The sequence below is a fragment of the Suricata suricatta genome, chromosome 9 (genome assembly GCF_006229205.1).
Source record: "Suricata suricatta isolate VVHF042 chromosome 9, meerkat_22Aug2017_6uvM2_HiC, whole genome shotgun sequence".
NCBI lineage: Eukaryota > Metazoa > Chordata > Mammalia > Carnivora > Herpestidae > Suricata > Suricata suricatta.
The window spans coordinates 36040655-36054564 of record NC_043708.1 but is presented as its reverse complement, the minus strand read 5'-3'; the positions used below and the strand labels follow the sequence as shown (position 1 = coordinate 36054564).

The following is a 13910-nucleotide window of genomic DNA, read 5'->3' as shown; positions in this document are numbered from 1 at the left end:
AAATGGAACATTCCATGCTCATGAATTAGAACGCATATTGTCAAAACTGTCAATATTACCCAAAGCAATCTCCACATTCAATGCAATAACTATCCAAATAATAGGGATTGAACAGAGCTAGAACAAACAATTATAAAATTTGAATGAAATCCTAAAGGACCCAGAATAGTGAAAGCAATCCAGAAAAAAGAAAACCAAAGCTGGAGGCATCACACTTTTGGACTTCAAGCCGTATTACAAAGCTGTAATCATCAAGACAGTGTGGTACTGGCACAAAAACGGACACATGGATCAATGGAACAGCACAGAGAACCCAAATGTATGGCCAATAAATCTTCAACAAAGCAAGAAGGAATATCCAATGGAATAAAGACAGTCTCTTCAGCAAATGGTACCGGGAAAACTGGACAGCGACATGCAGAAGAATGAACCCAGACCACTTTCTTACATCATACACAAAAAACAAACCTCAAAATGGGGTGAAAGACCTAAATGTGAGACAGGAAATCACCAAAATCCTAGAGGGGAAAACAGGCAACAACCTCTTCCAGGTCAGCCGCAGCAAAATCTTACTAGACATGTCTCGAGAGGCAAGGGAAACAAAAGAAATGGGCAGAAGACATAAACAGACACTTTTCCAAAGAAGACATTCAGATGGCTAACAGACATGAAAAAATGTTCAACATCACACATCATCAGGGAAATACAAATCGAAACCACAATGAGACACCCCCTCACGCATGTCAGAATGGCTAAAATTAACAACTCAGGCAATGACAGATGTTTGTGAGGATATGGAGAAAGAAGAACCCTCTTGTACTGTTGGTGGGAATGCAAACTGGTGCAGCCATTCTGGAAAACAGTGTGGAGGTTCTCAAAAATTAAAACTAGAACTATGACCCAGCGATTGCACTACTAGGTATTTATCCAAAGGATACAAAAATGCTGATCTGGGGGGGCGCCTGGGAGGCTCAACTGGTTAAGTATCTGACTTCAGCTCAGGTCGTGATCTCATGGTTCGTGGGTTCGAGCCCCGCATCAGGTTCTGTGCGGACAGCTCAGAGCCTGGAGCCTGTTTCAGATTCTGTGTTTCCCTCTGTCTCTCTCCCTCCCTTGCTCATACTCTCTCTCTGTCTCAAAATAAATAAACATTTTTTTTAAATGCAAATCTAGGGGCGCCTGGGTGGCTCAGTCGGTTAAGCGTCCGACTTCGGCTCAGGTCATGATCTCACAATTTGTGGGTTCAAGCCCCGCATCAGGCTCTGTGCTGACAGCTAGCTCAGAGGCTGGAGCCTGCCTTCAGATTCTGTGTCTCCCTCTCTCTCTGACCCTCCCCTGTTCATGCTGTCTCTCTCTCTAAAATAAATAAAAACAGTAAAAAAAAATTTTTTTAATGCAGATTTGAAGGGGCACATGTACACCACTGTTTATAGCAGTGCTATCAACAATAGCCAAACTGTGGAAAGAGTCTAAATGTCCATCGACTGATGAATGGATAAAGATGTGGTATATATATTTACAAAGAATATTACTTGGCTATCAAAAGGAATGAAATCTTGCCATTTGCAAGAGTGTGGATAGAACTAGAATGTATTATGGTAAGCAATATAAGTCAGAGAAAAATATATATTATATGATTCACTCATATGTGGAATTTAAGAAACAAAACGGGGGGCTCCTAGGTGGCTTAGTCGGTTAAGCGTCCGGCTTCATCTCAGGTCATGATCTCATGGTTCATGGGTTCGAGCCCAACGTCAGGCTTTGTGCTGCAGCTAGTTCAGAGCCTGGAGCCTGTTTCAGATTCTGTATCTCCCTCTCTCTCTGACCCTCCCCTGTTTGTGCTATCTCTTTCTGTCTCTCAAAAATAAATTTAAAAATTAAAAAAAAAAACAAGATGAATGTAGGGGAATGGAAGGAAAAATAAGATAAAAGCAGAGAGGGAGGCAAATCATAAAAGACTTAAATACAGAGAATAAATTGAGGGTTGCTGGAGGGGTATCGGGTGGGAAAGATGGGCTAAATGTGTGATGGGCATTAAGGAGGGCACTTGTTGGGATGAGCACTGGGTGTTATATGTAAGTGATGAATCACCAAATGCTACTCCTGAACCCATTATTACACTATATATTAACTAGCTTGAATTTAAATAAAATTTTAAGAAATAATTAATTTAAAAAAATTTTTTTAAAGATCTTTGACTCCAAGATGGTTATTTCCACAAGCTATTCCTGCTCCATGATCTCGACGGAGAGAAAACTCAGCACCACCTCGGCCTTAAACTTGTCTGCTGTCCAAAAACATACCTCTTCAACCTGGAAAAGCAGGAATCAAAGAAAAAATTTCTTTCTAAACTTAACTACTTCTGATTTTCCAGATAGTGGGAATGGGAAAGATCTCTAACCTCTGGGTTTCCATGGAAGGAGGCCACATTTTTTTGCATAATCAGAGCATCCATAGCCTGGAACTCAGTTTTGTATTCAGAATTAGGGTTTGCAATAGTGAGAACATACACAGACACACACACATACACACACACACACACACACACACACACACACACACACACACCTATATTCTTACTGGCCAAATCAGCCTCTTCTAGGACAGAAAGAAATTTCCACCTGCCTGAGATTCACAAGTAACTACTTCTATCAGAATTAAAGAGATTTGACAAAGAAAGAAAAATCCTCCAAGCAAGAAAAAAGGAAGCCATTTCTAAAACTATAAAAAGGTCATATCCAAGAAAATGTGGCTGATAAATCATTATGGTATCATCTCATATGATATATGATTATAATATGGGCAATAGCCAGAGGCCAGAAGTCCGACCAAAAAAAAGCCAAACAAACAAACAAACAAACCAGCACAGTTACATTAGGCTCCTGATAATAATGACTCACGCTCCTCGGGGAGCAGCTGTTCCAGGCCAGGCCAGTTCTAGGACAGCCTGTTAAGTTTCAGCAGTGCCCCAGCTGATCTTAAGGGTTAGGCCCCGTGGGAGATTTGGGTCAGAACTCCTAGAACTATGCAGCCCCTCTCTGTCTCCCACCTGCCCACCACCACCAGAGGCCTGATTTCTACATCAACCCCAGAGAGGACTTCCTGGGGACCAGAGTGTGACTTGTGACAGGGCTGGACATCTGGGAATCACCGTAAGCACAGCTCATCCCACACTCCTGAGACTGGAGCCAAAACATTCTCCTGTGTAGAGACGAATCCAGATTCAGAATACGCCATCCAATTGCCTTATTTCCCTGTGTGACTTCTAGTTTCAAGCACAAAAGAAAAAAAATAGGCAGGAGAGTAAAGTCTGGGCACTTTTATTACAGTAATACAAAAACGGAAAGCAATCAGAAGAGTCAGAAGTTTTGCAAAAGTGCTCTGTTGGCACTTGGGAAAATTCATGTGAAGCCAAAGCCCAGAGTACAAGAGGGAGCCAAGCAATTGAGATCTCAGAAAAAGGAGGAAATATCACCCAACAAGATTTACCACGTACTGGTAAGTCTGTGTAAACTTGGTGCTCGAGGTCAACCAATAATTAATGGCTACAAAGCCACCACTCAATCATTCGAATGGCCTAAGATCCTTAGAACCCAGGCATCTGGTTGAGAATGATCAGCAAATGGTTTTCATACCACTTGTAAATTCATAACTATAAATCTTTGGAATTAAAGTATCTTCCTGACCATTCTACCTGGACAAGGAAGGGGTCGTGGTTCTGTGGACTCATGGACCCTATAAGGACAAGGCTGAATTATCTTTTCTTTCTTTAAATTCTGTTACTCCGGCTCAGGTCAATCTTTTAATATTTAAAAAGGTTTATTCTCATATGTACAGTGTGGTCCATATAATCATCAGACTCTTAAATTTTTAACTTTTTTTTGTCATTTTCCATAGGATGTCTCAAACATTATTTTCTTATAAATATTCAATTCGGGGAACAGTAAGCAGTGATGAAACAAGTTTATTTTGAGAAAGACAGCCAACGTTCTCAGTAGCCATGACCCATCTTTGCCTACAATCTGATCTGGCAGGTGTCCAATCCCTTGAGTTAGAGCTACAGGACCCCCACTGGCAGCTACCAGTCTCTTAAATGTCCCAATGTGTAGTCACATAGCAATCGGCACAAACTTCAATATCTGTGTCTGATGGCACAAGGTTTAGGTTATACACAGACATAACTGAATTTCACCCAATCCAATTTCTCAGTTTTCTCTTAGGCCGAGTGTGCAGTGGGCCAAGGCATGTTTGGAGCATAGGAATCTAGGCTGGGCAGCCATTATTTGAGAACTCCATATTAGAAGGGAGTATTGTCTCCACACCATATTTACTGCCTGACCTCAAGGACGAGGTCAAAGTCAAAACCCCCTCAAAGTTCTGTCAAAACACATCAGCACAGCGTGCTCTAAGTGGTCTGTTCATTTTTAGTTTGGGATTCTGGACACTGTCAATCACTCCGTGACCTACAGAGATTTGTTTGGTGGCCACCTTCACACACGAGTTTTTTCCTGGAAGAAAAACATGAGTTTTCAAGTTGCACTTGTATTATCCCATATTCCAGATGTTTCAGGTAGACCAAATGAAAATAAAATTGTATAAAGCACATGCAGTCACAGTTGCCTACAAATGCTCCTGTGTGACACTAAACACGAAGAATTCAACTTTCATACTGCTAGCATAACCTCAACTAACTAAACTATCTCTGGTATCTGAACTACCTCTAAACTATTCAGGCCGTTCACCAATATCTGGCTCCCTCCTGCCTGGCACACAGTAGGATTATACTTCTGACCCCACTGAACCTAGAAGGGGTATGTGACTTGCTTTCCTCAACGAATGCAAGCAGAAATGTCACCTTGAGAAGGAAGCTTTAGGAGCCAATGCCACTTGACCACATTGTCTTCTTCTGTCATGGTGATCATCAATGTTCTCAATATGGCTGCTCCAGCAGCCTAGATCCCTGAATAAGGATGACAATGTGAGCAAGAAATACACATGTTACTTTAAATAATTGAACTTTGGGAGTTGTTTGTTACGGCAACACAGCCCTAGGAAAAAACTACTGGAATACTAAGTACTATGGCAAATGTCATTATAATCCAAAACAGAAGAAATTTGCAGCTCTGTTACACTGTAGCATATATCTGTGCATGTATAATTATACAATACATTATAATACTACATATTCTGTTTTATATATTATTACATTATATATATTATAGTTAGCCACCAATTAAAATACTTTTCTCTCATCTCCTCCATAAAAAAAAAAACCTCCTCAAATCGATTGGATAATCTAAATGCTTAAAAATAAGTGCTCACGAATCTCAAAAAATTTGATCCCCCCCATAAAAAATGTACTTGATCCATTTGTCAAAATCATTTGCAGAGTTTCATGTCTTCTCTAAGACCAAGTACGTTAATCAAACACAGGGCTTCAAAGGGGCTTCATTCTGAGTAACCCAATAGACAAATAAATTAGCTGCCCATGGCTCCTTTACAGTGGAAGAGGGCCAGGCTGACCCAAGGGGCTAGGAGTAAATCACAGGGGGAAACTTCCAGGCAAAATCAGCATTTGGGGGCCCGCAGCAAACCAATAAAGCCTTCCCACATACTCTTGTTTCCAAGAGTGTGAGCCAAGCACATGTGTGTTTATTCGCTAATAAGAAGATGCAAACGTCTCACATCTGGTTGATTTCTCAACGTGCTACAACCACAAAGATGTCTGTTTCTGGAATACCCGTTTGAGTGTGTGCTCAAATGTGGCAGCTCATAAACCTGATCACAACCGTCATAGCTATGATCCGTAAGAAAGTTTCCCTTTGAAACCATGTACTTCTGGAAGGGTTTCTTCTCTATCGCCGGGGTGAATTGCTTAAGGTTTCTCACTTAAGTACGTGAAGAACTGTCCATTTTTGATCTGCAGAGCGTTTCACTGGTGACTCAGTGAGGGATGATGTCATATGTTATCCTACAACGGCTGGTGTGGTTCTCTCTGCTCACTTAAACCGTTCCCTCTGTTTCTGTGGCAGACAGCGCTCTCCAGTTTCCATCTTTCGTCAGCTTCTTCCCAGCCAGCCCCAGGCAAACAGCCTCCCCAGCAGCAGATGAAACAGGAAGTCTGACAGCTTGAGTCTGCAGTGGGACCCCTAGTGTTTCCCCCCCTCCATGCCCTGGCCACGTTCCCTGCAAGTACAAACACACACACACAGAGCTCCCATTGTTGCAGCCTTCCCCAGCCCACTGATCCTAATATGGAATGCAGCAGGAAACCCATGATTTCCTGATACTCCGCAAACTGGAGGAAGCAAGGGGAAAACTCCATTAAAAAGCCCAGCTTTCCTCCATGTTAGATATAAAGTGGAAAAGCGGGGAGATAGAGCAGAATTCCGCCCGGTCTTCAGCCAGGCTGGAGAGCGGAAGAGCACAGTGAAACCCTCGGGCTGTTGAAATTTCTAGACTGCCAGGAAGCCTCTAGAATTCAGAGAAAATGAGAGTTTCTTAACTCAAACTGTAGGGAAAGGGGACAGATGCTTTTAATCGTTCTCCCCAACCTGTGCTACCTTTCTTGACCAGCATGGTAAGCACGAGGACAGCTGCCAGCCGCCTGGGACAGGTCTGTGGCATCCAAGACAACCTAAGTAAGGCAGAGTGATCTGGAGCCTGCCACTCGGTTCCCGCGCTCCATGGGCTCTGGGGGAGGCAGGAGAAGGACCAGCAGCTGCAGAGTCCCAGCAGCTGGAGCCGCCAGGATGAGCTGCGAGGAGGGAGAGGACCCCGGCTGCGGCTGCGGGAGCCCGGAGGAGAAGAAGATGCTGAAGTGTGTGGTGGTGGGCGACGGCGCCGTGGGGAAAACCTGCCTGCTCATGAGCTACGCCAACGATGCCTTCCCGGAGGAGTACGTGCCCACGGTGTTCGATCACTATGCAGGTAAGAGGAGGCGCAGAGCTGGTCCCTGTGCACGGGTGACCCCAGCCTCGGAGGGGCCTGGTTGATTGCCAGGGGCGGTGGTGGGCGCGGGCCTGGCGGCCGGAGAGCAGGGCGGAACCCACGGCAGGGCTCTTGCTAGAACCCTTAGGACAATTCGTACAGCCATTCGTATCCAGAACGTTCCCCCCCTTAAATCCAATGAGTAACACTGGGAAAATACCCTGAACTGCTCCTCCAGGCTTTGGAGCTGGAGATCTTACTCAGCGTTGGCCTGAAGATCCACAACTTTTTATGTAAAATGTAGTGTAATTCCTACACAATTTTGTTCACCCGAAAAGAAAAAAAGTCACCACTAACCACACAACTGGTCAAAGAGGTATTTTTGCCAGTTTTCATATATTTACCTCGTGCCGTTTCATAAATGAAATTGTAAATTTAACAAACATTAGAACATGCCTTTTTCTAATGAATTCATTTGATGCTATACTATTGTACTTTATGTTCCGGGGGTTCTGGATGGGGTGGGGGAGTATTACAAGGTTTTAATTCTCTGTTAGGCAATCTGTATCTTGAATTAAAAGAAACATCATTAATGAATATGTTTTTAAAGTAAAAGTAAAAATAAAGACAAAAATAAAATTTGAATCATTTTAAAGTATATTCAGAAAGGAGCAAATTGGACATAAAATATTTTAAGGCATGACAGTTAAAATCCTGTAGCCACAAGTTAATTGGGTTTTTTTTAATATTCTAAAGTTTGTAGATGCAATAGCTTATCTCAATTTTTCCATTTTGATTCTTACTTTTTCTCTTAATTTCCAAAACAAATCTTATTGTTTCTCAAAAGCAAGTTCATGAAACTCTTCAAGTTTACAGTAGCCTAATTTTATAATTTTTTCAACAGAGTGATCAGCTTGATGAGTTACCAAAGATTTGAGATTTCATAAAAGGAAATTTTCCCTTCCTTCACCTTGGCTTTGGTTGGGTTCAGCAGAGGGGAAGTGGCACAGGGAACTGGTGGGAATGTGGCTTTGCTGTGTGGCCATTTGAAACCCTCTTTCTGGAGGAAGGAGCTTCTTCTCCAGAGCTAAACAATCACCCAAGTCCATCCGTCGCCTATATTTACGTGATTTATGACAATACTACATAGCAGATAGAGAATCAATGAAAATAGTATCCACTTCCTGGAAAGTTTTTCTATATTTGTAAAAATTAAGAGCAAATTTTCATGCTGATTCCTTTAAGCTTTTCTAGAAATAGAATGACTGTGCTAAGAGAAGAACATTTTTATGAGAACAGAATAAAGAGGACAGGAAAACTTTTATGCTGAGAGAAGAAAAAACAATAAAATGAAGAAGTCTGGGATTTAAGTTGCTAAGATACCGACATGTGAATGTCTTTTTTTTTTTTTAACGTTTATTTATTTTTGAAGAAGAGACAGAGCATGAGCAGGGGAGGGGCAAAGAGAGAGGGAGACATAGAATCTGAAGCAGGCTCCAGGCTCTGCGCTGTTGGCACAGAGCCTGATGTGGGGCTCAAACTCACAAACCGTGAGATGATGACCTGAGCCGACGTCAGACGCTGAACTGACTGAGCCACCCAGGTGCCCCTACATGTGAACTTCTTAACAAAGGTTTTTTTATTCCATACCTCTTTCTGCCAGGAAAAAAAACTGGCTAGTGTCTAATTTCAGCTTTTAGTTCAAAGGAAGGGCCCAAAATATACTAAAGGGAGAGGCCTCAAGTGCTTTTGAAAATGACGGATCCTGATCCCCATCTACTGACTGAACTAATTATCAGTCCGGTATAAGGAAGAAAGAGGATAAGACCAACTTTCGAGGTAATATTTTTTCTATAAAAAAATATTAGAGAGCAAGCAAAGGCTGAACTGCCACTAGTTTCCAGTAGGACCAGATTATTTTATATTTTACTTGTGTATGCACCTACTGTTATTTGAGCATCAAGACATCTTTTTTTTTAATTTACATCCAAGTTAGTAATATATAGTGCAACAATGATTTCAGGAGTAGTTTCCAGTGATTCATCCCCTGCGTATAATACCTAGTTGAGCATCACAGCATCTTAAAGATTTTGGCTACTCTATAATTTTACCTCTTAGGAAATCACAGCCACTTTACCCAAAGCCATACTTTGCACATAGCAGACATTCCCAAACACTGTTACTTTGATTTACATTCTGTACCTTTCTAAGTATGCAGTCATGTCATGTGCTTTCATTTAGGTGATAAAGGAAATGAAGACATGAGCCTCATACATCTAGGATCATAATGAAGTGAACACTTCTATTCATAAAGAGATCATCATAAAGACACGCTCCTTTTACCACTGCCCTTCCCATATATGAGCTGATTGAATATAAATCCTTCTGCAGGTACATGAAAACCCACAGTCAATTGTCAAAGAACTAATGCTGTCTTCCCCACGTGGAAAAGTATCTAGTACCCAATCCCAGGGTCCTACTGGCCCATTCTGAAATGACAAGCAGCAACTGAATTACTGGGTCTTTAAAAAATTGCAGTTCAAGGGGTGGCTGGGTGGCTTAGTTAGTTGAGCATCTAACTCTTGATTTTGGCTCAGGTCATGACCTTAGGGTCGGTGAGTTTGAGCCCCACATCAGGCTCTGTTCTGACAGCTAGCTCAGAGCCTGGAGCCTGCTTCAGATTCTGTGTCTCCCCCTCTCTCTGATGCTCCCCTGCTTGCGCTGTCTCTCTCTGTCTCTCAAAAATAAATGAAAAACATTAAAAAAAAAGATAAAGACTACAACAAAGAAAACTATAATTCTAATAATATCCATCAAATGGAGTAGGATTTGATGAAACATATGTATTGTCCTTATAATATAGTTATTACATGCATTAATAATTGACAAATATGCACGGAGTAATAGTACTAGGATATTAAATTGGGAGGGGAACTAACAGTGTCACAGGGGTCCTCATAAAAAAAATTAACAACCAGAGAGAAAAAAATTATTTTAAGTTTTCTGAATCTTAGTTATTTCCCCTCTGCCCAAAGGTACATTTCCTCCAGGCATCTTTCCTTGACTGCATAAGGAGAGTTCCTTGCTCCATCTTCAACATATCTAAAAAATTTGTGTATGTTTCTAGAAGACAATATGACTTCAACCATGTAGAGCAATTTATCTGGTACCTGGTTGTTTCCCACGCCCACTGTGCTCTGAGCTCCTGAGGGAGAGGGTAGTGTCTGGCCAAATCCCATGGTCAGTTTCAGTCATCATCCAACCGGATGGCTTGAGGCTTTTTGACCGGTTGTTACTATCTCTCTGCTTGGTTTCTGGGATTACAGGTTCTCCTGGCTTTTATTCCCCTCAGTTGGCAAATCTCTCAACATCTCATCTGCTGCCTGCTGCATCTTTTCCTCACCATCATATGTTGGCACACCTCAGTGTTCGGTCCCTCAGTTCCCTTCCCTATTTTGCTCATCCCTAAGTTGGTTGATCTAGTTTCATGGATTTAAACATTATTTATATACCACTGACTCCCAAATTTATATCTCTGGCCCTGAGACTCCAACTGTCCATTTGAATATATAATAATATCTAATATCTCAAACTTAACCTGTTAAGACAAAATTCTTTAATTCCTCCAATCTACTCCTCCCTTAGTCTTCCCCATGCAAGTACACAACCACCATCTTCCTCCCAGTTGCTTAGAACAAAAACTTTAATATTACTCTTGACTCTTTTCATCCTATGACAATACCCCCACCTTCTCCATTCAAATCATTTGCTATTATTCCTTCCTACTGCCGATCCGCACAACATTCAAAATACAGCTCGAGCCTCATCACTTCTCATCACCTGCATCGCTTCACTCTTGCCCAAGTCACCATCATTTCTCATCTAAACTACTGTGCTTACCTCTCAATTCCCTGCTTCCAACCTTGCCCTCCTCTCATCAGTTCTCCACACAGCTGGGAGGGGGGCTCTCCATGGCCCAAATCCTCCAATCCCTTCACACTCAGATCCCATCAATTATCATGGTCTACAATGCACTCCATGACTTGGTCCCTGTTATCTCTCCACCCTCATCCTTTCTCTCTCCTCTTCAATACTTCTGCTCTAGCCACACCAACCATCTTGGTATCCCTCAAACACACCGATATCCCACTTTCCTTCAAGAGGTCACACGTGCTCTTCCCCCAGCCTGACTCTATTCCCCCAGATCCCCTTCTGCTTCAACTGACCACATTATTTAACACATTCACACACAAAAACACATGCACAGAGTCACTCTTTAACCACTTATCCTGCTACATCTTTATTCATAACATTTCACACTACCTGGCATTACCCTTACATTTATTTGCTTACCATTTTTATTCCATACTGGAATATAAACTCCATGAAGGCAAGGGCTTTGTCTTGTTCACTGCTTTCTCTGCAGCTTTTAAAGCAGAGCCCAACACACCCTCCTACACTGTTGGTGGGAATGTAAACTGGTGCAGCCCCTCTAGAAAACAGTGTGGAGGTTCCTCAAAAAATTAACAGTAGAACTCCCCTATGACCCAGCAATAGCACTGCTAGGAATTTACCCAAGGGATACAGGAGTGCTGATGCATAAGGGCACATGTACCCCAATGTTCATAGAAGCACTTTCTACAATAGCCAAATCATGGAAAGAGCCTAAATGTCCATCATCTGATGAATGGATTAAGAAGATGTGATTTACCTATACAATGGAATACTACATGGCAATGAGAAAGAATGAAATCTGGCCATTTGTAGCAACATGGATGGAACTCGAGGGTGTTATGCTAAGTGAAATAAGTCAGGCAGAGGAGGACAGATACCATATGCTTTCACTCATATGTGGAACAGAAGAAACTTAACAGAGGAGGTCTATCATGGGGGAGGTGAAGGGGGAAAATAGTTGGGGAGAAGGAGGAGGCAAACCATGATAGACTCTTGAATACTGAGAACAGAGGGCTGATGGGGGTGGAGGCAAGGGGAAGGGAAGTGATGGGCATGGAGGAGGGCACTTGTTGGGATGAGCACTGGGTGTTATATGGAAACCACCCTGACAATAAACTATAAAAGAAAAAATAAATAAAGCAGAGCCCAACATAGAGTAGATTCTCCAATACATAGTTACTGAATACATGAATTAGTATATCTTAATCATCTTTGTCCCTCCAGTGCTTAGGTAATTCCTGGTCCATTAAAACTTTGCTGAATGAATGAATAAACTGCTCATCCAATCTTTAGGAATGAACTTGTTTAGAAATTTATTATATCTATTCTATTTCTGAACTATTTTGTTCACATTTGAAGTATCATTTTATCTCTACTGGTATTGTAACACAGCATTGAGTTTTCTTGACCTAAGTGGCCATTGTCACATTGTTGAATAATGTAACTCTGCAATGTGTACATTTCATTTGGAAACAGATGAGCTGAAAATTGCTCCAGATGCATTATAGTTAAAAGCCTACCTAAGTTTTGAGTGGCCACTCGAATATTTGTAGTTCTTATATGCAGAGCATGTTTCACAGTAACCCCAAGTTCAACGTTCAACTAAGGGCTAGGACTAAAAATTGGGGGCAGTAGGATGAATGTAGATAGGAGCACTCATACTTTCTACAAGTGAGCCGAGAAACCGCTCTGGGGCTTGCTTCCTACTCCCTTCTAGGATGACTCAGGATGTCCTAACAACCTTTCACAGCTCACCATGGAATAATCACATTTCTTCTTCCATCATGCCTATATCTTATCTTGAGCTTTGAGTTTTGCAACAAACCCCCCTCCTCCCACTAGTAAAGTATTTTTAAGTGATATTTCATGTAACATATAACATAGGGATAACACTTTCATTTTGCATTTAATTAGACTGTATGTTGAGTCAGATTATGTCCATAGTTGTATGTTTATCTACATGGCTGTGTCAAAACAGCCTTATCAGATTGGAGCCTGTGCACAGTGTGCCTCATTCACCATTTCCATCAACTCTGCCTTAGAATTGATTTCATCTGTGGCCCTTTCTTCTGTCACCTAACCCCTCCTAGAGTTTGTCAAAAACCACCTGGGTTTCAAGACTCATTTTCGAAATTACTATTTGCAAATCCAGGCACCTATGCATGAAATTAACATGATTTATGGAAAGAGAGGAAAATCTAAGTGCTCTATCAGCTGAGTAAGATGTAAAAGAAGGTTGTTTTCACAGAGAGCTGGAAGTCCCATCTAATTTTTCCACAAATTAAATGGTGACCAGTCCGAGGTAGACTCAATCACAACCTGGCCTTAATGGCCAGATCAGGAGGGGAAGCAACATCCAATCCAGAGAGGGGCAGGAAGGAATAACATAAAATAATAGAAAGTGAATAGAAGCAAAGCCCCAGGCCTATAAAGGTTTATGACATAGTTCTGCCCATTTGGGAATATTTACCCAAAAATTTCTCTTTTGCTTTTTCTGAAGACACCTGAGAATCTCAAGAGAATCAATGAGATTCATTCTCTGTAAGCCAGAAGGAAGCCTGAAACAACTCTCATGGGACTCTGAAATAAATCTCCAGCATTTTAACCTTAGAGGAAAATATAAAATAAGTTTGAGTAAGAGGAGACATGAATGGACCAGTGGAATCATTCACTCGGTTCCTTCTAAATGAGGTGATGCTCAAAAACGTGAAGTCCTGGGGTGCGTGGGTGGCTCAGTCGAGCAGCTGACTCTTGGTTTCAGCTCCGGTTATGATCTCACAGTTCCTGAGACTGAGCCCCAAGATGGGCTCTGCACTGACAGCACAGAGCCTGCTTGGGATTCTCTCTCTCTCTCTCTCTCTCTCTCTCTCTCTCTCTCTCTCTCGCTCGCTCTCGCTCTCAACATGAATAAATAAACATAAAAAAAAACCACCACAAAGTCTTATAGATGTCCAAACCCCAATGTCTCTCTTTGAGGTGGTGTAATGTGTAGCTGATGCTTTTCTGGACACTTGGAGGCCACACTA

General features: G+C 41.9%; 1 protein-coding gene across 1 annotated transcript in view; it reads left to right on the top strand.

Moving 5' to 3' along the window:
- The first annotated feature begins 6325 nt into the window (after positions 1-6325).
- The window catches only part of RHOJ (ras homolog family member J), an 80686-nt gene continuing 73101 nt past the window's right edge, over positions 6326-13910 (top strand). The window contains exon 1 of the mRNA XM_029951980.1: positions 6326-6930. Coding sequence (XP_029807840.1) covers positions 6687-6930 — 244 coding nt within the window. The 5' untranslated portion in view covers positions 6326-6686. The remainder of the gene's footprint in view (positions 6931-13910) is intronic.